At 35.6% G+C, this 24,131-nt stretch overlaps 2 protein-coding genes across 3 annotated transcripts in view; both read left to right on the top strand.

Moving 5' to 3' along the window:
• The window catches only part of LOC113820875 (uncharacterized), a 30,492-nt gene extending 25,894 nt beyond the window's left edge, over positions 1-4,598 (top strand). Inside the window, exons 13-14 of the mRNA XM_027373261.2 lie at positions 156-310; positions 3,152-4,598. Of these exons, the coding sequence (XP_027229062.2) occupies positions 156-310; positions 3,152-3,209 (213 nt within the window). The 3' untranslated portion in view covers positions 3,210-4,598. The remainder of the gene's footprint in view (positions 1-155; positions 311-3,151) is intronic.
• A 2,062-nt stretch (positions 4,599-6,660) lies between these two features.
• Positions 6,661-24,131, top strand: part of LOC113820870 (protein RRP5 homolog) — an 18,530-nt gene continuing 1,059 nt past the window's right edge. Inside the window, exons 1-22 of one of the 2 annotated variants that reach the window (XM_070144934.1) lie at positions 6,661-6,743; positions 8,055-8,110; positions 8,349-8,459; positions 8,582-8,704; positions 8,814-8,945; positions 10,521-10,652; positions 10,774-10,905; positions 12,381-12,497; positions 13,692-13,823; positions 14,233-14,364; positions 14,618-14,758; positions 15,070-15,187; positions 15,726-15,902; positions 16,207-16,394; positions 16,817-17,004; positions 17,307-17,550; positions 18,495-19,661; positions 19,797-19,994; positions 20,420-20,650; positions 21,606-21,759; positions 21,975-22,140; positions 23,670-24,131. The exon at positions 23,670-24,131 is cut by the window's right edge and continues 1,059 nt beyond it. In XM_070144934.1, coding sequence (XP_070001035.1) covers positions 8,075-8,110; positions 8,349-8,459; positions 8,582-8,704; positions 8,814-8,945; positions 10,521-10,652; positions 10,774-10,905; positions 12,381-12,497; positions 13,692-13,823; positions 14,233-14,364; positions 14,618-14,758; positions 15,070-15,187; positions 15,726-15,902; positions 16,207-16,394; positions 16,817-17,004; positions 17,307-17,550; positions 18,495-19,661; positions 19,797-19,994; positions 20,420-20,650; positions 21,606-21,759; positions 21,975-22,140; positions 23,670-23,835 — 4,185 coding nt within the window. In that variant the 5' untranslated portion in view covers positions 6,661-6,743; positions 8,055-8,074 and the 3' untranslated portion in view covers positions 23,836-24,131. Of the gene's footprint in view, positions 6,815-8,054; positions 8,111-8,348; positions 8,460-8,581; positions 8,705-8,813; positions 8,946-10,520; positions 10,653-10,773; positions 10,906-12,380; positions 12,498-13,691; positions 13,824-14,232; positions 14,365-14,617; positions 14,759-15,069; positions 15,188-15,725; positions 15,903-16,206; positions 16,395-16,816; positions 17,005-17,306; positions 17,551-18,494; positions 19,662-19,796; positions 19,995-20,419; positions 20,651-21,605; positions 21,760-21,974; positions 22,141-23,669 lie in introns of both variants that reach the window. The other variant, XM_027373257.2, reaches the window with a different exon arrangement.

Genomic DNA, 24,131 nt, shown 5'->3' with positions numbered 1-24,131 from the left:
AAGTGCTGATCTTAGCTAAATATATTGTGTAATTAACTTCTTAAAAAGTCTTTTGCATAAGAGATTATAACAATGAAATAACTTTCTTTCTTTCTTTTGTTTATATGGTACACATTTTTCTACTATTTACTCACTGCATATTTTCTTTCTTCAAGATGCAAAAAACGCCACCACGACCAGTCCCAAGAGACCTCTTCAACACAGCTAAAGGTTCAGGAACAGTAACAGATGATGATAATATGAAGATAATGTATGATGTGTTAAACACATTATGGACACCAATGTCTGAAGCATCTTCAGCTATGAATAGGTTGGTAGTTTTCTAATTTTATGAATCAATGTATCCACTTATGCAAGAAGCTACCCATGCAGACACACATAGATGCATGTTCTCAGTCTTATCACATTTTTATGCTCATTCATTCCTCTCTCCTTTCTTCACTCTCCACTCTTTCTAATTTACCCTCTTCTCTCTCTTCTCTCACTTTTCAGTAATGTGTTTCTTACAGATGTAGTTGGTATCCAGACTACTTTGCAGTCACTTTTCAGCACAAACCATTTTTGTACATGCTAAATGTTAAAATGTTATATATATTCATAATGAACATGGTTTCTATTGTCAGTGATACTGTCAGTACTGAAAGTAAGCCAAGAGTTGTCCAAAATTCAACATATTGTTAAGAATGCTTTTTGTGATGAAAGCTTTTGTGCTCAGTGACTGCCAAAAGTCCACTGTGGGGCATACTTTTTGAAGAATTCTGCTATTAAGCCAATATATATAAGGTATAGTCTTAATATGATAATATTATCTTAATCAGCAGCATGGTGGCCTGTTAGGTGTTGACAAGTTTTACACAATATTTCAATTATATGAAAGTCTCTAGTAACTGTAATTCAGTTTATCAGCACACTTCATTTAGCTAAGCACCAAATTCTTGTGAATAAAGTAATTTATAAAGTGTTTTGTTTACTGTTTATCTTATTGTTAATGCCTAAGTAATCACCTGTGTCTGTTTTAGGCCCTATTTTTCATTCAGCATACAAACCTGTCTAGCTTTCCAAAAGCCAAAAAACACCTAGAAGTTGAGTCTTGATGATATAACAATATTACTGTCAGAGGCTTTTTGAAGGTGCTTTTGTTCTGCCTTCCAAAATCACAAAAGTTTCAAGACTTTAATCACATACACTACACAGAATTGGTAGAACAGGTTGGTTTAAGATAGGTGGCTCTAGGGGTAAGCAGTTAGGATGTCAGTTGAGATGAGGTATTTAGATAGGCCTCCCAGCAAAGATGGTGTTAGACTATACTGTAAGAACAGGTTTTATTATATTTGCTTTATATTTGAACAAGGGGAATAGGGGTAAATGACACTTTGCTGCTTTGGGAGGTGAAGCATCCAACGTGAGATTAATGTAGGAGCATGGTCACAGGTTTTATTTATCCATGGTGAAGTGAAGATATCTGTCCTCTACCGTAAACTGAAATCAAGAAAGAGATGAGATTGCTGCATTGTCAGCAAAGGGTGCTCACTGCCCAGGTTGTGGAAGAAACTTTTTAGGCTGCCATTTGCATGAAGTTTATCAATGTGGGTTGGAATTAAGTGCCATAGTGTGGAGATAAGACTGCTTTTCTATGCAAGTTACATAACTGAACAGGTTTGCTGCTGAAGGAGTAGTTATTTATTCCATACTACTGGGGATGAGAAGGATAAGATGACTCTTTGTCAGAGAGCAGGTATGAGCAGGTTTCACATCTTTTTAATATCTTTTTCTTGCTGCTTAGGCTGAGGAGTGTGAGAACACATTTCTGAATACAAATCCAGAACACAAAGGTAGGGGTGAGGGTACAGGATATAACAGCTTTAGCAGGTATAGGCAGAATAAGCCTATATATGTTGATTTATGTATATATACATGTATGTATATCATCATCATTGGGGAGCTAATGCCGACAGATGTGCATAGCTGCATCCACTCTTTGTCTACATATGTGAGGGTCCCTCATAGCAAGCTGCCAGGCACATACTCAAGCTCTTCACAACAGGTTTGATTGACCTGCCCAAGCCATGACTTCCAAGATTGTCCCACAGGCCTCCTCTACTCAGGGTTGTTTCAAACAGAGACAACCGGGTGGGTAGGATCATCCTCTGGTAAGCGAGCCAGGTTCCTGTATTGCCTGAGTTGGTGATCACAGATTGTGCAAGTAACAGGTCCTGTACCAATCTCACAGTGGTTGGACATGTCCTGCAAACTGTACCCCATGATCCGGTGCAAGGACCTATTACTAAAAGCCTCAAGAAGAGATTCCAGGGCACAGGATAGCATCCAGGTTTCACAGCTGTTATTGAAAAACTGGCCGTATTAAGGCCTTGAAGACACCTAGTTTGGTCCTCCTGCATCTCCATATACTCATATCAAGAAAGTTCATGACCCCTACTGTCAGGTCAATATGTCTCCTGACCTACTGTTCTGACAGCCCAGAGTTATGAACAACACTACCAAGGTATGTAAAGCTCTCTGTGACTTTAGTATTCACCACAAGCACATACCAATCAAACAGATTATCCTAGCAGGTCCCCAAAATCCTGTATCTTGGGAGTCCTCTAGACCCAGAGGCTTCACTATCAGGTGAAGGTTTGCTGCTAGAGCCACCACTAGGGTTTTCAAAGACTTAGAGTAGCAACTTCATCAGCAAAGTCAAGGTCAGTAACCTTGATATTGTCCAGAGGTGCTCCACAATGACTAGATAGTAGTAGCTCTGCCCAGTATCCAATCCATGCAAGTGTTGAAAAGTGTTGGTGAAAGAACATAGCCTTGCCTCACTCTTGAACTAACAGGGAAGAATCTCCACAGCTCCCCACCATTCTTTACAGCACTTTCAGTACCAGCATACAGGCTTGCTATTAATCTAGTAATCCTTGTTCCTCTCTCTGTCCCTCTCTCTACTTTCCTCCCTCCCTCCCCCCCTCCTTCTTTTACTCCTTCTCTTCCTACTACATCCTTCCTCCTATTATGATAGTGGAAGATTGATATTTTATCTGGCATTTCATTTTTAACTGACTTGAATCATGAGTTTTTTTGCTTTGTTTTTTATGTTTAGAAAACACTGGACTGTATTTTATCTGATTTTAAAATATCAAATATTTTTCAGGGTTGTGGCAGCCTTAAAAGAAGCAAAGGAGCTACTGTCAACCAAACTGAGTTTATAATGCCGTAGAATTATAAGATTCCCACCCCCACCCCACCCCCAAGTGTCAAAATATATATATGGTGTGAATAAAGGTAGTTGAATATAGTGATAAAAGGAGAAACATTTAGTGTCTTTGAAAGGAATTGTATCTTTAGAATTCACTCTGTATGGAAGGGTATTTTGTGTTATCCATTTTTCTGTGTCCTAGCGATGTGTAGACAGTACCTTTCATTTACTTAGTACAAAGAAATATTATATCCTTTTGTGTACTCGTCTGTATTACATATCAATTTTATTCAGTACAAACAAGTATTCACTATTTTGAGGGTAGTTTATAACATAGTTCCATGATTTGTGTGTGCTTTACACAATAACCGACAGACCTTTGTTGTTTATTTTACTCAGAAGTTTTGGCAAAGTGACCTAGATTACTTGTATTTTTTACGTATTTATTATTTTTTTTATTTATTTTTTTTTAAAGTTCATCAATACATTTACATATAATAGCTAATTATGCATATTTTTCAAACTTGAATTGTCATATTTCCATCTTTTATTGGAATTACTGGTATTTTGCCAGGATTTCTCTTCAACTGTAAGTTTACTTTTTTTAATCTTTTCAATTTCTTGCTATGTTAATAGGAAGAGGTAGCTTTTCATGGCATTGCTTCACGGAATTTCATTTACATGGAAGTTTAAAAAAAAATTCTGAGCCCCCACTCCCCTTCTTCTACATCTCCCTAATACATTTCATGTTTAGAATGTATTTTTGTATTTTTTTTTTTAGGTAATATACAAAAGATTTAGGATACTTTATATGAGGGGCAAAAGAAAAAAGAAAAAGTATTTGAACAGAAAATACGTTGGTAGGGATTCCACCATACACCAGTTGAGAAACCACCAAAAACTTTTTCATGATATTACATGTCAAGTTGCTGTGGCTCCTAGGCTTTCAGCCATATGGGAAATGGACTGATGGCTTAATCTGTTCTTAATTTGTAGATCTTAGATCATCCACTTTAATCTCTCCAGAAATATGCAGTGTATTATCAGGAATGGTCTGTACTTGGTTTTTCAGCACTTACATTCATTTCCAACTATTAGTACTAAGATAAAGAGAATAAATCTTATGTATAAAATCAGATTATATATTCCAGTCTCAATTGTGGATTATGCAGATGTGTTGGTTAAGAATAATGAAACATTTTTAGGAATCAATTCTTCATCAAGCGTTAATGCATTTTGGGAAAAAATTCTATATGTAGTACCAAGTTTCATTTTTATGCTGTAAGATTGAATTAAAAGATGTTTTGTTTGATGCTCTGAAAGTTATATTTATGTTAGATTCTTTTTTTATCTAATTTTGAAGAAAAGGTGTTATTGAGTTTCAATTATATATTTTGAAAAGAACTTGTGTTTTACTTTACTTCCTTTTCCCTGCTATATTTGATAACATTTATTTTGCAATAATATAGAAAGAAACAATATAAACTATTATCCAAATTCATCCAATTTCATTTGTTGGTGTGTATATACTATTTTCTTTTCCACCTCTTGTGGATATTACATGCATATCCATAAGGCATCAGTTTATCCTCACTCATCTAGCTCCTTTCAATGTCAATGTCAGTGATACATACATATTTTTGGTTTTCCTATTCATAGCCCTTTTTTATAAGGCAAAAATGTATATTTTTTTAAATGTAGATTTCTCAAGAATACATTTTCAAGTGTTGCATAGTTACCCTTAGCCCACCATCAAGGATAGGCAAGTAGCAGATTTAAAAGAAAAGAAAAAGAAAAAGAAAAAAATATTATTCCTGAATTTGATATACAGAACATGATCAGTAATACAAACAAATAATTTTGTAATGTATTATTTCAAAAGAGCTCTGTATGTGTGAAGAAAAAAAATAAATATGCACTTCACATATTTGCCATGGAAGGCAAAGATGCATGCCATGTCTACTGTGACTTTAGTTTGTTTATTTTATTTGCAGAGATATGATGCCACAAGTGCTTGGTCATTAAGGAGTCAATTAATAATCCTACCTATCTCACCTCTTTAACCTTTTACTTGATTTTTGGAAAGATTATGTTTTATTATTTTATATTTATTGTTATTAGTGTTTTGATCATAATGATAGTAATAATGGGGAACTCAGGTGGTCACTTGGGTCTACTGACACTTTGGGTGCTGAACACTTTTAAGCCAAAAAATTCACAAGTTACAGTGGAGGATACTTAAGTCCAGGATGGGAGGTGGGGCGGGGGGTAATTCTGAGTGTTATTGGATTTTAAAAATTTTGTTTTCAACTTACTCCCTCGTTGCCCAGCCGTTGCTTGCAACAATGATTTTTATTGTTTGAGGTTTTATCCCCTTTGGGGATGCCTTGGGGTAGTTAAAAAGGAAACATTTGTCAACAGTGTAAGATCATAGTTTAGATAACAAATTCAGTATAACTTTCTTGGTAAGATTTGCTGATGAAAACCAGTGCAATCTATGTCATTATTTAATATGTTGTGAAAGGTATTGGTTGATATGAATAAGTGCACTTACTCAAATTATTATTTGATAAAATTCAGTAATATGTGCTGTGCAAAATCATTCTTATCCTTACCTTTCAAACAATGAAGAAAAATTTGCTTGTATTAGAGTGAGGACAAACCTAATAAGAAATAAAGCAAAATGATGTGTATATTGAAGATGAAATTTAAACCCATACTCATATAAATTATACAAAAATGGGTTTTGAAAAATTAACAGAAGGAAATGCTTTGTAGTAGCAAAGTTTGCTGATACTAAATGCGTGTAAGAGAAGATAACATATATGTTTATTTATATGAATTAGGTTTTATTCCAGTAAGGTATAAAACCAATCTGTCACCATAATCAAAGAGAATGCAAATATTTATGAATTATATAAATGTAAGTGGATGGGGCAAAAACAGTCATTAATCTAGGCTTCACCTGGTTTTATTATTTGGAATTTGCCTTATATGAAAAATAAAAAAACTCATGATAAGTGTACCTGTGTGTGCAGCTGAACAAACGTGCATGTCCGCATTTATGAAAATATTTATAAACTTAGCACACATATACACATTTATAAAGATACTCATAGTTATAAGCATGCATACACATACACAAACAGAAGATACTCATCTACATACGCATACACATGCAACTACACACATAGGCACACACCTTTTAGCCCACTCACGGACAATATACAAATGAAAAATCGCGCTCTGTGACACATACATGTCTGTAACGCGAATGAAACCCAAATATTAACTACGAACTTATACCCTTTTCAACCATTCCCCTTATCAACATTTATCTCGCTCACCCATATAGATAATCAGACCAAAACAATAAACAAATAATCTACAAATACATCGTTATCAACCATACTCCTGAACGGCATGAATAATTAGAAATATAAAGAATTGCAGAAAATACATTTAGTCTCGTAGTTCCCACCGTAACATGTGTGGCGACTAACCTGTGCTCGGAGGCGACAGTCCCACGCCGCTCGGGGGAAGGAAGGTCGTGAAGTGTCGCGTTCTTGCTTCGTGAATGATATGCCTTGTGTTTCTGCCGAGGAAGTGATATAGAATGTATGGGTCTTATTAATTTTACTTTTGTATTCTCTCTTTTGTTAGGGTTGTTATAGATCAACTAGCCAGTGATGTGTGATCGAGATGAGGATTTAAATCCACGTGTATATAGTTAATTTTGGCTGATTGTGCATGCGGTAATTGTTAATTTCTTGAGGAACGTAGATGTTATCGACTATGCATTGAGTATTTTGTAATTCATATCAGAACACAGTAAAGTTTAGAAATGTAACTCTTCTGCCACTGAACAGAATGGCATCATAATCAATGGTAATTTTACACGTCAGTTCCCCATAATGAGCCACAAAGATTTTGATATAAACGATGTCCACAGAATCAGCCTCTAAATTGTCTAATGTAACAACCTCTCCATAGGAAAAACAAATAATCCACTCTCTCCTGCTGTGAATACGTGAAGGATTTTGTGTTCTAGTCCCTTGCATTAAATGATATAGTGACTGATTCTGTGTGTATATTATTCATATTTTGACGCACAATTACCCTGGTACAAATCATGCCCTCCCTTGATATCAGGACCAAGAATGTTGGTAATGGGGTGGGTTTCCATGCAATGATTTCAATATGTTTGGATAGATAGCTCGGGTTGTGGGCACCTGAGCTCCCTCCTGTTTTCCCTGGGGAGAGGAGTTGGGACCCAACCTGTCACGTTGTGTTATTATTTACATGATATTTTACAAAGAGGTTGGATTAGTTTTCCTTGCTCATTGCCCATACATGATGAAATATATTTATCTGTCTGTTGTATGTCTATCTGTCTATTTCATCTTTCTTTGTATCTGTCTGTAGATCTATCTCTATCTATCTAAATCTATCTCACTCTATCTAAATCTATCTCTATCTATCTTTCTACCAATCTGTCTATCTGTCTTGTCTGTTTATCTATCTATCTATCTATCTATCTATCTATCTATCTATCTATCTATCTCTATCTATTTATCTATCTGTCTATCTATATAGATAGATAGATAGATAGATAGATAGATAGATAGATAGATAGATAGATAGATAGATAGATAGATATAGTTTCAGCTTTCTCCAGCAATGTAGTACAGAATGACTGAAAATGAGACATTTTTCATCTATGGTAGGAAAAGAAGGGAGGAGAGGGCGAAGGAAATCATTTTAACCCATGATAATGTTTTCTTCATCTATTCTATCCTATGGTCGCACTGTACTGCGAGAGTACTAATAATATATATTTTTTATTTCAACACTACAGATTCATAGATTTACCACAAGATGGGGGTCTCGGTGAAAGAGCAAGATTTACTCCCAGTAAGTTATCTTCCTCTTGGTAAGGTATTTAGTGCATATTAATTAAAATTATTTTATAAGGAAATAACTAGCTAGATGGAGAATTCAATGTTATTATTTTTGGACTTTAATTTTCCATTTTATTTATTATAATATTTTTTTGAGGAGGAAAGGATATGTATGTCTTACAAACTCTTTAGTTTTAAAGGTGTGAACAATAGATGACTAGATGTTTCTGATAACATATATTTAACCATAGGTAAAACCATCCATTGAGAAAAGCAAAAGCAAGAAGAAAAAACTCAAGAGTGGCAAGGGGAAGCCTACAGAAGAACCCCAAAATATACCAGATGTTCCTTTGGTGTCAGAGGTAAGGTTGTCCTTTTGTTTGTTTGGTGTATTGTTAGTTCGAATAGTTGAAGATTGTTGTATATATAAGGAAGGAGAGGTGTAATGTTTAATGGTCTCTGATCACGTCTTTTTAAACCACAGGATAAGCCATCTATTAAGAAAAGTTCAGGCAAGAAGAAAAAGCTGAAGGAGAAACTTAGCCAAGAGAAACCTTGTGAAGAACACCAAAATGTGCCAGATGAACATGTTCCTTTGGAGTCTGAGGTAAGGCTGTTTGGTTGTGATTAGTTTATGCTTAGGAAATATGGCAGAGGATTGTTTTATATGTAAATAGTGAGAGATGCAGTCTCTGATCATGTATATTTAACCACAGGTAAAACCATCTGTTAAGAAAAGGAGAAACAAGAAGAAAAAGCTCAAGAATGGAAAGGAGGAACTTGGCTTGGAGAAACCTAGTGAAGAGCACCAAAATGTACCAGATGAACATGTTCCTTTGGAAACTGAGGTGAGGCTGTTCTTTGTTTTGTTGTTGAAGATTGTTCTTTATGCAGTGAGAGAGAGATTTAGAAAAGGTATGAATGAGAATGAATATCTTCACAATACAGGAAATGCATTTGAAAGTTTATTGCCTAAGTCAGGTCACTTTACCCTCAGGTGATAATGATTTCAGATAACTCAGTTATTGTTACTATTATTTTAGCATATTGGAGGCTATAAAGTTTTTTCCCCATATGTTGTTAGTATCTCCCCCTTTTTTCTATTTCTTTTTGATACCAAGAACATTCCTTAGCTATTTCAACTCATTATGAAAAGCATCTTATGGGACAGTTTTTAGATTAGCTTTTTTATTTGTATTTTTTTTTTTTTTTTCATACAAAGATACCATTATAAACTATTTCTTTTGTGTTTTTCTGACTCTTGCATATTTTCCATGGGACACTCTTCATAGTTTAGCTTTAGAGCTCTATATTTGTCATTTATTGACAAGACATCCATGTGACCTGGATCCAGTGGGTTGAATCACAAAGAAAACTAAACTAAGCTGAAAATCATAATACTCCCATATAATAGAATATGCATTTATTTTATAATTAAAAAAATACGGAATGTAAGGGAACGACTGTTGATTAAAATTTCAGTATAAATTTATTGCAGTCACATAGGCCTAATCATTGTTCACTATTGGGAGTTATAAACAGATGTAGACTAGATGGAGAACTGAACTGACACGAGCATTGTCATAGGCATAGGGTATTGGCCCTTCCCATGCTTCTAACTTCTAATACACTTCTTTATAGTCAAGTTACATACATTTTTTTTTTGCAAACGATTGAATAACTTCAAAAGTAAACTGTTAGGAATGAGGGTGGGGACAGGAACATGCACCATGCTTTTTTGACTGCCTATGGTACCATCTACAACTCACATTATTTTTGCAAAAGCCTCAAAAAAATATTCTATTGCTATTTCAACACTTTATGAAGAATGCCAAATATTCAACACCATGATATTCTTTATAATGCAATGCTATGCTCTTTTCATTGAAAAAAGTTTCAAATCAGAATGAGATTAAAGGTCCTGGATGTAACTAAATACTAGAGTAAAGGAAACAGGTATCATTATTAACTTTTTGACATTTGACATTTGACATTTGGTATTTGAGTTTGAAATGCACACTTCCTTACAATTTATTGCCAGGGGGGTCTTGATTTAAAGCACAGTTCATGTGTAAATGTACCCAAAAGTTCAATTTTCAAAGAAAAATATCTTTAGATATTTCATTATAAATCTTTGACTTTAAATGTATTGATATTTGTATAAAAATGTTCTTTGGACATTTTTTAACTCATATGTATATATAATGTCATAATCTAATGCAGTATGTGTGTTTGGAACAAACAAAAGTACCTTTAGGTGTATCTATGTACAAATACTATAAGCCTACTAACTCGAAATTACCTCCCTGTCCCCTTTCTTCGTGGACAGCATTATTAGTTTATATAACTGAGGATTGTTCTCTATGAAAGTAGAGAGTGATTGTATTGTCTATTGGTCTCTGACCTTATATATTTAATTACAGGTAAAAGCATCTGTGAAGAAAAGCAAAGGTAAGAAGAAAAAGCTCAAGAGTAGCAAAGAGGAAATGGACGTGGAGAAACCTAGTGAAGAACCCCAAAATTTACCAGAAGAAGAGGTTCCTTTGGTGTCTGAGGTAAGGCTATTCTTTTGTTTTGGTAAGTGTATGGCTAGTTGATATAGCTGAAGATTGTACATGTAAGTCAGAAGAGGTGTTCTCTCTTTAGATCTCTCTGATCATTTAAAATTAACCACAGGTAAAACAGTCTGCTAAGAAGAGCACAGGCAAGAAGAAAAAGCTCAAGAGTAGCAAGGAGGAACTTGGCTTGGAGAAACCCAATGAAGAACACCAAAATGGATTAGATGAACATGTTCCTTTGGAAGCTGAGGTAAGGCTGTTCTATTATTTTGTTAGGCTGTTGTCTGCCTTGCTCTAGTCAGTTTAACCTAAGAAAATAGAAAATTCTGTTAATATTGTATATATATATATATATATATATATATATATATATATATATATATATACATATATATACATATATATACATATATATACATATATATACATATATATACATATATATACATATATACATATATACATATATACATATATACATACATATATATACATATATATATATATATACATATATATATATATATATATATATATATATATATATATATATATTTATATATATTTATATATATATATATATTTATATATATTTATATATATTTATATATATTTATATATATATTTATTTATATATATATATATATATATATATATATATATATATATATATATATATATATATATACATACATACATATATACATATATACTTATATACTTATATACTTATATACTTATATACTTATATACTTATATACATATACATATACATATACATATACATATACATATATATATATATATTTTGTGTGTTTGTGTGTGTGATTTTTTAATTACATTTTTGTCAATCTGAAATAAAGTTTATCTGGCTTACTTTTATGAATCTCAAAAATCTGCCAATGAAAAGCTGTATGCATTGCATTTTTTTCCAACAAAATTGTAGACACTAGGTGCTGCCAAAGGCTGGAGCAATGCCAACCCAAGATTCCGTGATTTTAAGTTTTGATAAATTTCCAAGTGTCTTTTCTATAGTATTTTCTTTGTGAAATATAACAATGCTATGTATGTCCTCTTCATGGAAAAAATAGGTTTCATATTGGAGGGATGAAGGCTGAAGATGCTTGGATGTTACCAAATGCTAGAGGAAAACAAACTGAGATATTAGCATCATCATCTACATTTTACTTTTATACATTAGTACTTCATATTTGGAGCACACAGTGATCAATGTCTAGTGACAAAATGATTTTGATTTTGAAAGAAAAATATATCCTGAGTATTTTATTATAAATCATTGCATTTTTAAAATATACTGATTTAAGGATGAAAAGGTTCTTTGGGTATTCACAAATTCACGTCTATTATCATAACTAACAAGCGACCCATGTCCCCCTCCTCATGGACAGTCCCCTTTAGTGTATTGTTAGTTGATGTAGTTTAAGATTGTTCTTTATGCAACGAGAGAGAGATTTAGAGAATGTATGAATGATAATGAATATCTTTGAATATATCTTCAACAGAAATGTATTTCTGACTAAGATGTGTTCAAAACCAGTCAGATGCATCTCATGTATTGTGAAGATATTCATTCTCATTCATACCTTTTCTTCATTTGTCAACATGACTGCAGTTCATAGAGAGAGACTGTACTGTCTGTTGGTCTCTGATCATATATAAGTGTCATATTGGAGTGTCATATGTATAGTGTTAAATTAACCACAGGTAAAGCCATCTGTTAAGAAGAGGAGAGGCAAGAAGAAAAAGCTCAAGAGTGGCAAAGAGGAACATACTTCGGAAGAACAAAATGTACCAGATGATCATGGTCCTTTGGTTTGTGAGGTAAGGCTATTCTTTTGTTTTCTTAAGTGTATGGTTACTTTGTTTCTTGCTACATGAGATCCTTTTTTCTTCTTGTTTTTTTCTCTTTTTTTCTTTTTCTTTACTTTTATATTTGTTTTTGTTTTTATTTTTGTTTTTATTTTCATTTTCATTTTTATTTCTCTTTTTTTTTACTATGAATAATTGTCAAAAAAAGAATTGCCCCATAATGTGCAGGTACATTTTGGCCGGGGAAGTTCTGTTGATTTATTTTACTTGATGAAATTTTTATATCATAGCCCCTTAACCCATAAAATATGAGTAGCCACAATCTTCAGAGAAAAACAATTTATCCAGGTACCCACAATAGAGCAAAGTTTCAAGAACTGGTAGAAGTATGAACAAGTAATTCTGATACAGTGTGGCAAGGTGTGCTGTGTGGTGCGGTGGAAGCTCTCTCATCTTGTATTCTTGCTGACCTGCATTCAAATCCCACACCACCAGTGGATGGTAACCCTGGCCATTCCTTGCGCATAGGGTGATTAGAAGCAGCAGCAATTAGACACAGCCTGGCACACCAAGAATAACCATTGTAACAAATGGAATTAAACTAGACTATTAGTTTTTTTTATATACTCCTCCCTCTATCTCTCTCCTCTATTATGCCCTCCTTCTCCCCCCTACTCTTTCCCTCTCCATTTTCTAAGGCATTGGTAACTCTTTTCAACTATGATGTTCCACCATTTGAAATTTGAACTCTACAAACCTCACTGAATAAAACTGCTTATATTGACAGAGGAAAATCTGAAGCCCTTATGTGGCTGGGCATGACAGCAATGTTGCCAAAATGCATTTCTTGGTGGTTAATGACACAATATTTGAGAGTGAAAGGATACATTTTAAGCAATTAGTTTTTATCAATAAAATTGACTTTGTTCATTCATTTTTTAGCAAGATAAGCGATAATACACAATCAGGCTGTATATAAGTACATATATTGTGGAAATGATATCTTGTTTAAGGACATGTTTCCACAATAATTATTTTCTTAACATTTTCCTTTAAAAATCTGTTCTTAAAAGTGGGTGCATCCTATGACATGTGGCATCATTTGTGGCTTAAATAAGGTACTTAATATCATTGTGGATTTTTGTATATGGAAGTAGAGAGGGAGGTAATCTCTAGAGGTCTCTGATCATAAATATGTAACTACAGACAAAACCATCCGATAAGAAGAGTGCAGGCGAGAAGAAAAAGCTCAAGAGTGGTAAGGAGGAACTTAGCCAGGAAAAATCTAGTGAAGAACTCAAAAATGTACCAGATGAACAGGTTCCTTTGGTATCTGAGGTAAGGCTGTTCTTTTTTTTTAAGTGTATGGATAATTGATAAATTTGAGGATTGTTTTATAAGTAAATATAGAGATACTGTAAAGTTTTTAACTCATTGAGTCCAGGTGATGTGACCTTCATAGGAAAAAATTTGGGTGAGGGCTAGGGTGACGGAACCACTCAACATGAGTACAGAAAGCTTTTGGAGAAATGTTATTTCCACTTGTAAATGAGGGTGGAATGTACACCCATTTGCCATGCTGGGCTTACAGATGATACAAACCAAAAACCCAGGAGATTCACCACTTGGGGAAACCTAATGGCCAGATTTTGGTCCACATATGGGCAACAAGGCACCTGGCTCTAGCGAGTCAGTGGTGTGAAGAAAAGATGTCTAGAGGTCTCTGATCATGTGTATTTAACCACAGGTAAGCCCATCCGTTGAGAAAAGTGGAGGCAAGAAGAAAAAGCTCATGAATGGAAAAGCGAAACAGGGCTTGCAGACACCTAAAAAGGAATCCAAACATGTACCAGATGAACATGTTCCTTTGCTGTATGAGGTAAGGCTGTTCTTTTGTTCTATGTGGTCAATTGTTATATTTTGGAATTGTTTTTTTTATAAGTGACTTTGAAGTTTGTATGATAGCTAGATAGATTTTTCTTACTTTAAAACTGGTAATTCTAGTTTTCAGCTAAAGTAGTCTTAATTTCAGAGAATAGATGATATTGTTTATATTTATAAAAGAAAACTAGGAATTTAGAGAAACTTGATATGTACTATGTATTTATATATACTCACCATCATTTACACAGAATATCACAGAAGGTCAGGTGATTTTAGGATGTATACAAGAAGTCCAGGATTGCGAGTTAAAGATCAGTCTTCCCTACCGTTTGTCCGGAACTGTGTCCATCAAGAAGATCAGCAAAGCTTACACTGAGCTTGTGGAGAAGGTCAGTATTTGGAGTAGGATTTTTGTTTGTGTCTGATGTATGGGAATGAGTGGTATAAAATGGTGATACATAATTCAGAATTCTAATGCACTAATTGTTCAGTAGGGATGTAATATATAAAAGCTTTACATATATATAGTCTTGCCATTATGTCTGTCATCACCATCAATACTACTATCACCATTATTTAACATCATCCCAGTTCTACCACTATGACCAGTCTACAAAACTACTTGAAATGTCTTTCAAATTTTACAAACTCCTCATGAGTTGCCCTTCGTAATAATTGATTTCCATGACTCCACCAACAGATGGCAGAGGGAGAGAGCCAAGATGAAGAGGGAAGACCATTGCAAGACCTATACCGACCTGGGCAATTAGTGGTAACGTCCGTGGTCAGTACTGATAAAATAGGCGCAAGAAGGAAAGGTAAATAGTATTTTTTTCTACAGGGAAGTATAAAAGAAAAGGGTATTGGTATTTCTCTTGAAGTAATAGAATAGAAGGTGATTTATACCTGTGGAAATTATGAAATAAGAAGAAAGAAAATTAAGGGTATGAGATTTGAAAAAGACTTGTGAATAAAAGTTGTGAGGTAGCAAGAGAAAAGTGAGAAATATTTGTGTGGAATTGAATGATTAAGGGAAGATGAAGGATTATCCTCTGTAAGATTTTAAGTAAACTAGAATACAGTGAATAGATATGGTTCTGTGGGATTGAATAGGAAAAGCACAGGTTATGAAAATACATCCTTGAGGAATAAGAACTATGTTGATTAAAGGTTTTTGTTACATGATTATGGTTCAAAAAGGATTTGAAGTAACAGGCAGAAATCAGGAAAAAAAGAAAGTAGGAAGAAAAATGCTTTATATGACACGATAAGTTAGTATGTAATCCTTACTATATTTCTAGATAGAGGATTCTCGGTTATGTAGATGTACTCAGACTGACGTGCACACTTTTCTAGTAAACCTCTCGCTGATGCCGCAAGATGTAAACTCCTCACTCACTGCGCCACTCCTGGAAGTAGGCTTTGTACTGCCTTGTGCTGTGGCCAGCGTAGAGAACAAAGGCTTCATCATGGACACTGGCATTGCCAGTATACGAAGGGCTTTCTTACCCCACAAAGCAGTGCAAGGTGCAGGTAAGATGTTTGTACAGTATCTTTAGGGTGGCTGGGTTTCAGGATCTGAACCTCCTGTGAAAAAATAGCAAAACCTATTCTTAATATGCCATCTTATTCTCATGTCATGCGTAAGCCCTTATTATTTTCAAAGCATTAATTTGCAGAGAAAGTAGATCTCGCTCCTATAAGCTTCTGTACTCTTCAAGCCACTTAATAAATCAAAATTACCTTTTCCATATCTCAACATCTTTGCTGGCCACCTTAATGTCCTGTCACCATTTTCCAGTCCCACACTCATTACAACAACCCTCAACCTCTTCAGATACTGTGGACGTGGGAAGTGTAATGCGGTGCAAAGTGACCAAAATCAGCAGTGGTGTGAAAGACAGCTGGGATGTGGTCCTATCTGCTGATCCAAAGGCACTGAGCGAGGCCATACTGCCTGTCGCTTCCACCACCAACATTTCCTTGATGATTCCTGGGACAGCTGTTGATACCACTGTGTCTAAGGTATTTTTGTAAAAAAATATGCCATTTGTATTTCTGCTTATTTTCACTTTTATCAGAAAAAATGTTGTGAAAGTGTTTCAGCCAATTTAGTTTCAATTTTGCAAACAAACTGAGCAAAGGATTATATATATATATATATCCAGTAAATCGAGAATGATATACATGGAGGGACCCCTGTAATATGTAATAGTATGGATTACGGAAGGGGAAGGTTGGAAGGGAGAAAACTTGGTGATATATGACAACAGGTGCATTATATTAATGGATACTATGTTTCATTGATAGCAAAGAAAGTAAGGAAAAATATCCCCCAGTCTGTGACAGGCATAGTGTTAAATAGGACTGTATATGGGTAGCATGAAAAAGATTTCCATACCATCATTTAAAGCACGCACTTTATACCTCTAATTTATCCTCACAAGGTCGCAGATTATGGACTGAACATCACCCTGGCTGAGTATGAAGGGGTTGTGAACCGCATCCACCTTAAGGAGCCTTTTGACATTATCCAGAAGTATAAGAAAGGCATGAAAATAAGGGCCAGGGTGCTTTACACTGTGCCTGCGAAGAAAGTGGTGCATTTCACTCTGCAGAACATTTACTCAGAAAGGTAAGTCTCAAGGGTTTAATGTCAGTCTTGTTAAAGGCAGGATATGACATTATGTTAAGTTATATGCTTGAAAATTTGAAAATAAGTTTTATGGTTCTTTAAATTTGGGCTGGTATACCATTCCTTTTTCTCTGTAGCTTTTACATTTGTGCTTCCACCTCCCAACTTTCTTCATAATCTTGCTTCTCTGCTTTTTCTTCCTCTTATTCTTGCTTTAGCTCTCTTTTCTTATTCTTTTCTTCTTCCTCCATCTTATCACCATATAATTTATCTTTTTTTCCTCTTCCTTCACCAACTTGAAGCTCACAACTCGACCTGAAAGAGGGAGACATTGTTGAAAATGCAGTGGTCTTTGAGTCACGGTCTGCGGGTATTTCCCTCAAACTGAACGACAAGTACCGTGGCTACTGTTTCCTGAAAGATCTCCCATATGGCCATCAAAACCCCAGGAATGTGAAGAAGGCATTTCCCGTAGGCCATAAGTCGGAGTGTAGCATTATCAGGTACTGCTACATGGATCGGATGTTTATCGTCTCATTGCAGAAGGTGAGTTAAGGGATTCCTGTGATTGCTCTTCCAAAATAAGGAGGTTAGAAAGGGAAGGCTTTTAGGAGAGGGAAAAAAGGGAGGAAGTTGAAGAAAGTTTTTAGATATTTATTTTTAATGTTATGGTTTTAGTTTGAAATAAGTTTATATTGCTACCTTTAAACCCTAAAACTACAATTCCTAAGCCCATCTTTGCCTTACAGCTAGGAATAACCCAAAATTTCAACATTTACTAGGATATAATTTTGTCCTTTATTGCATGAAGAGCTCAGATTTGCACACCAGTAGTGTAGAAAAAAAAATTGAATTCAGATGCTATGCTGCCTCCACATGGCCCAAAATCTGGGGATTAGAATTACTGGTCACAGTGGGTAGGAATAGAAGCCTGGAGCATGCATAGCTCACAGATGGTAATTTCCACATTCATTTAACAGTGGAGATAATATAAGAGCCCACTGAGTTTTATCTTCCTCCAAGAACTTTGTGCACTCGTGGTGATTCATTCCTGTTAACTGAGCCATCAGTCAAATATTCCATGATGGCATGTTCCCATCTGCCCTGTTTTTCCATGATAGCTTATTCCTGTTAAACGACCCTCAACCAAATTTTTTTCATTATGTGATGGTCACATTACCTGGATCCAATGGGTTAAGGAGGATAGTTCACCCTCATTGTGTCCCATTCATACTGAATTATAACCAGAAAAATTAGCACAAGTTGTTAAAAGTTGATGCTCTGTCCAACTAACTAATCTGACAGATTAAGTTACCTATATGTTCAGTTCAAGTGTTTGTGTATATATTTACATATTTGATAGGTAGTATCACAAATTTACAAAATTGAAATAAAGTCGGTGTTTTGTGGTTTGCTGTCATGAAATATTATGATTACTTACGATTCTAAATCTGAAGCTAATACATTTCCATTCCTTTCCTGCTTTACAGAAGTTCAGCTATGATAAGATAGAAGTAGGCACAAAACTGAAAGCAACCGTAAAGTGTTGCAAAGACCGTGGGATACTAGTGGCCCTCAGCAAGACTGTTAGTGGCCAGATTGATTACCTGATGTTAGATACACAGGAGAAGAACCCAGAGAAGAAGTATCCCCCTGGCTTGGTATTGAACTGCAGAGTGTTGTATGTGATGCCGGAGAAGAAGATTATCAAGCTCACAAATAAGAAGGGTATGGTCAACTCACAGCTTCCAATCATATCTGAATTTGACCCTAATCTGATAGGCACTGTCTCAGAGGGGTACATTGTGAGCATCACCCCATCAGGATTGCTGGTAGCTATGTATAATAATGTGAAAGGTTTTGTACCAAAGAGCAAAGCCACATCAGAAAAGGTGACAAGTCTAGATGCAATTTTCACCATGGGTCAGGTTGTCAAGTTCTGCATCATGAAGGTGGAACCAGAGGCAAAGAGAATGACACTGACCCTGTCTATTGACGAGGATGTGGAGATGGCTGAGGAAGAGGAGGAGGAGAAGGAAGGGGAGACCATAGGAGAGAAAGAGGAAACCAAGGAGAAGGCAGAGACCGCTGATACCACAAAGAAGGTAGAGGAATCTGAGAAGAAAAAAGGAAAGAAACGTAAGAAGGAAGAGGACTGTAATGGAGATATAGAGACCACAGAAAAAGACGAGGGAACAGAAAAGAAAAAGAAAAAGAAAAAAAAAGGCAAGATAGACCTCAAGGAGGAACCAGAGAACACTGATGAGGGCATAGTGAATTTTGAGAACAAGATGGAAAATGAAGCAGGAACCAATGACAGTACAGAAAAGGTAGAGGAAACTGAGAAGAAAAAAGGAAAGAAACGTAAGAAAGAAGTGGAATGTAGTATGGATACAGAGATCACAGAGAGTGAAGAAGGAACAGTAAAGAAAAAGAAGAAAGATAAGAAAAAGAGAAAAAAGAATGTGGTGGATGAAGTAAAAGATTTAGAATTGGAAAATGACACAGATGAGGAAGCAGGTGTGAGTGATACTGGACTGACAAACAAGAAGCCATGCCTCTCTGTAGGGACTGGCTTTGTATGGGATGTCCCAGACACTCTTGCAGACAAGGGGCAGTCCAGTGAGAGTGAAGATGAAGAGGAGGATGAGGCAAAAGTGAGTTCAGTTTAGATTTGATTTTTGTTGGTAAGATTTGTTTCAGTGCAGTGCATGCTGTTAGAGAACTAGAACTCATTTACAAGAATTCTTGTTTGTTAGCAAATTAATGGTATATCTTTATTATTACTGCAGAAGAAGAAAAACAAAAAGATGACAAAGGCAGAGCGTGAAGCCATGGCCAAGCAGGAGGAACAGCGACTGCATGAGCTTGAGCGTGCTAGGCTGGATAAAGATCGACAGCCACAAACTGCCATGGACTATGAGGAGCTCTTGCAGACAAGTCCAAACTCCTCTGCAGTTTGGATTCAGTTTATTAGCTTCCATTTAGAGGTGAGGCCTCGATTATGTTATTAATGATATTAGTATTATCAGTCATTTAAATCAGGCATATAAATCACAGCTTAGAGTGAATGCTTGCTACAATCCAGCACCAGTGTACCTTGATAGTCTAAATATCAGCCACCTATTGACAGCTATAGTTGGATCCTAAACTGAGCCATTGGCAGTTCTAACACTGCAGTAGGTTAATACTGGTATTTTAGGTAAGAAAAGATGAATCTATAAATAGCTATGCAGATAGATGATTCATAAGTAAAAGGGTTGGAAGATGGTTGACATTTTAGATAGGCTGTTGGAGAAGTGGATAGCTATAAGTAAAGATATGATTATTTATGCATTTATACAGTCTTTAGAATCTAATAGATATGATAAGCTCACACACACTGCATTCACTTACCTTTTCAACTGACCCCTAGAGCGCAGAGATGGAGAAGGCTAAGGCAGTTGCACGGCGGGCGCTGCAGGTGATCAACATGCGGGAGGAGCAGGAGAGGCTCAATATCTGGACAGTGATCCTTAGGCTAGAGGTGCTGTATGGGACGCCAGAGACTGTGCAGGCATCATATCGAGAGGCTTTGGCCACAAATGACGAGCAACAGGTGCACCTTGCCATGGCTATGGTCTATGCTGAGAATGATAAGATTAAGGTATGGTGATTAGTTTTATTATTTGTTTGATTTAATTTATATGTTTATAATTAGCATATTTTTGTATTTGTATTGATTTGATTATATGTTTAATGTAGAAAAGGTATGAATGGGATTGAACATATCCACAGTGCAAGGGATTTACTGTTATTTGTCAGAAATACATCCATGTATTTCTGGCGAATGTTTAATAGAAATTGATCAAAAATATCTTTTGCACTGTAAAGATATTAATTCTTATTCATTCTTATACGTTTAACTTTATTTTAGATTTTCTTTATTTCCTTTTTTCTTTGTTTCTGTCTCTCCAGTACTATCCTAAATTATTATTGTTTTTAGTTTCACATATAAGATATAGGTCTCATTTGCTGTGAAAAAATTAACATATTTATTTTATTTGTTTTATTTATTTTTAAAAATTCCATGATGGTATAATGTTTTTATATAATTGGTTAGAACTGTCCTTTGTCCCTTGGACTTTATTTTTGAGATCTTGTGATTTTGACATAATGGTTTTGTTCCAGCTCACCAGAGAAACAAGTATATTTATTTCTTTATTTATTTTATTGTTTGATTTAGTCTGGGTTAGATTTCTTGATACATTTTCAATGATTGCAAGTCACCTAAAGAACAAGCTTGTTCATCATTAATAACATTGTTTTTTTTCTCTATCTCATCCTCAAGATTGTTTGACTCAGTTGTATCTTTTCTACACCCTAATCATTGGAGGAACCTCAGTTTCTGTATCAGTTTTTCTCTGAATTTGTACTCATTCTTTACCATGGCGTTGTGGGATGTAAAAATAATCCCCCACACCATTTTCCAACAAAAAATGTTTGTCATTTCTTTTATTCATTTCTCAATTCTCAGTTTACCTTGAAATAGGTTATGTTACAATTTACCGTGAAATAAGTTGTGTGACCCAATGTATGATCGTATTTGCTCCCATTCACAGGATGCTTCCAACATCTACTACATTATGACCAAGAAGTTTGGCCAAGTGCTGGATGTGTGGATCAAAGCAGGAATTTTCTTCTTTAGAAATAAAAAGTTTGATGAAGCCAGAAAGTACATGGATAGAGCACTGATTGCCTTGGAAAAGAAGTATCGTAAGTCTGATTATTGTGTTTTCTCCTCATTGCATGTGGAAGAGGGAAATGGTCTGATCCTATTAAGAAAGGCAAAATTATGCTCCTAAAGGCAGTTTACGAATATTTTACCTGACAGTAGGTAAATTCTTAATGATATAAATGTTATTTCTTTTATATACCAAGGGACGTAGCAAGAAGAATAGAATAAGAATTTTTTCCATGTACCATTTCAGATGTGGAGCTCATCAACCGCTTTGGCCAACTTGAATTCAAATTTGGCGAGGCAGAGAGGGGAAGGACCATGTTCGAGAGTCTGCTCAGCAACTATCCCAAACGTATAGATGTTTGGAGTGTCTATGTAGATCTGTTGACTAAGAATGGAGATATAGAAGGGGCAAGGTAACTTATTTTCTCTCACATTTATGGTTTATATTTGCAACAATATATCTTCCAATCTGTATGCATTTAAATATTTACACATTCACATTCATACACATGCATGTCAATCTGTATGTATATCTTCATATTCATATTTACACATAAACATACACACACATACCAGCCAATCTGTGTGTATATCTTCCTACACATATATGCATATGCACACACACACACATGCATCCCCTCCCCCACACACACACACTCACGCTCACACACACACTCACACACACACTCACACACACACTCACACACACACTCACACACACACACACACACACTCACACACACACTCACACACACACACACACACACACACACACACACACACACACACACACACACACACACACACACACACACACACACACACACGCACACACACACGCACACACACACGCACACACACACACGCACACACACACACGCACACACACACACGCACACACAAGGAGTTGGAAAAGAGAAGGAACTTGTGAGATAAACCAATGCGTGCGTGCGTGCGTGCGTGCGTGCGTGCGTGCGTGCGTGCGTGCGTGCGTGCGTGCGTGCGTGCGTGCGTGCGTGCGTGCGTGCGTGCGTGCGTGCGTGCGTGCGTGCGTGCGTGTGTGTGTGTGTGTGTGTGTGTGTGTGTGTGTGTGTGTGTGTGTGTGTGTGTGTGTGTGTGTGTGTGTGTATCACATATTGTTCCCCTTCTGACCCCTTTTTTAGACACTGCCTCTTACTGAAAGACCTCATGTTATCTAGGTATGGACAAAACCACAGATTTGAGTGAACAGGTGATAGCACAAGTAAGTGCTTAAAAGAAATCTGGTCCGCAAATGAAACAAATTGCAGGTAAAGTCAGATGTGCAGCCATTCTGTTTGATGCTGGATTGCCAGATTTGACCAGGAAAGTGGCCAGGACTCCCAGGGCACAAAAAGGGACCTGGTAAGCCCAAAAAGTCTAATAGTCCATGTTCAACTATTGTGAAATGTCAGCTTGAGTCTAAACCATGTTTAAATTTTCTGTGACATTTCTGTCGAAACTGTCATCACAGAGCTCCACTGAGCGCCAAATAGAGTGGCTCCAAATATTGATTTGATCTATAATTTTTTTTGTTGGCAGACCAGACTTCTCCAAAGCATAGATATCTGTGCTATCACCTGTTCACTCAAATCCAAGAATTTGCCTATATCTACATCACAGGGGGCCCTTCAGTAAAAGGTAGTGCATAAAAAAGGGGTCAAAAAGAGAACATGTGACAAAAAAACATTTTTGACACTTGCCAACCGACACTGACTAATTTCCCAGTGCTGATCTCGTAATGCGGACATTGGGCCCCATGGCTTGCTGTCCCCTTGCACAAGGGGCAGCGTTGGCAGGGATAGCAGATGTGGCATCCACTTATTGCAGCTGCTTTATTTATATACATATATATTCACACACACATATCAACAAAGACACTTCTCCTTCCTTCTACAAATTAAGATCCCAATTCCATCTTCAGGACCGTCTTGGAACGCATGACAGGCCTGAAGCTAAAGATCCGCAAGATGCGTGGGATCTTTAAGAAGTTCCTAGACTTTGAGAAGACTCATGGAACACCACAGAGGGTCCAGGCTGTGAAGAAGCAGGTGGAAGACTTTGTGGCTGCTGCAATTGGCAAGGAGTAAAGCAATAAATAAATGATATTTGAAAGTGAATTGATTTGTGATTTATTGTAATATTTTTTGTTATCATCATCATCATAATCATCATCATCATCATAATCATTATTATCATTATCATTATTATCATTATTACAACTTTCACTATCAATGTCAATGGTATTATGATTGTTATTGTTGTCATTATTATTATTATTATTATTATTATTATTATTATTATTATTATTATTATTATTATTATTATTATTATTATTATTATTATTATTATTATTATTATTATTATTATTATTATTATTATTATT

Source organism: Penaeus vannamei, chromosome 33 (genome assembly GCF_042767895.1).
Source record: "Penaeus vannamei isolate JL-2024 chromosome 33, ASM4276789v1, whole genome shotgun sequence".
In the NCBI taxonomy this organism is placed as follows: Eukaryota; Metazoa; Arthropoda; class Malacostraca; order Decapoda; family Penaeidae; genus Penaeus; species Penaeus vannamei.
The sequence above is the reverse complement of the archived record's forward strand: the minus strand, read 5'-3'. Positions and strand labels throughout refer to the sequence as shown.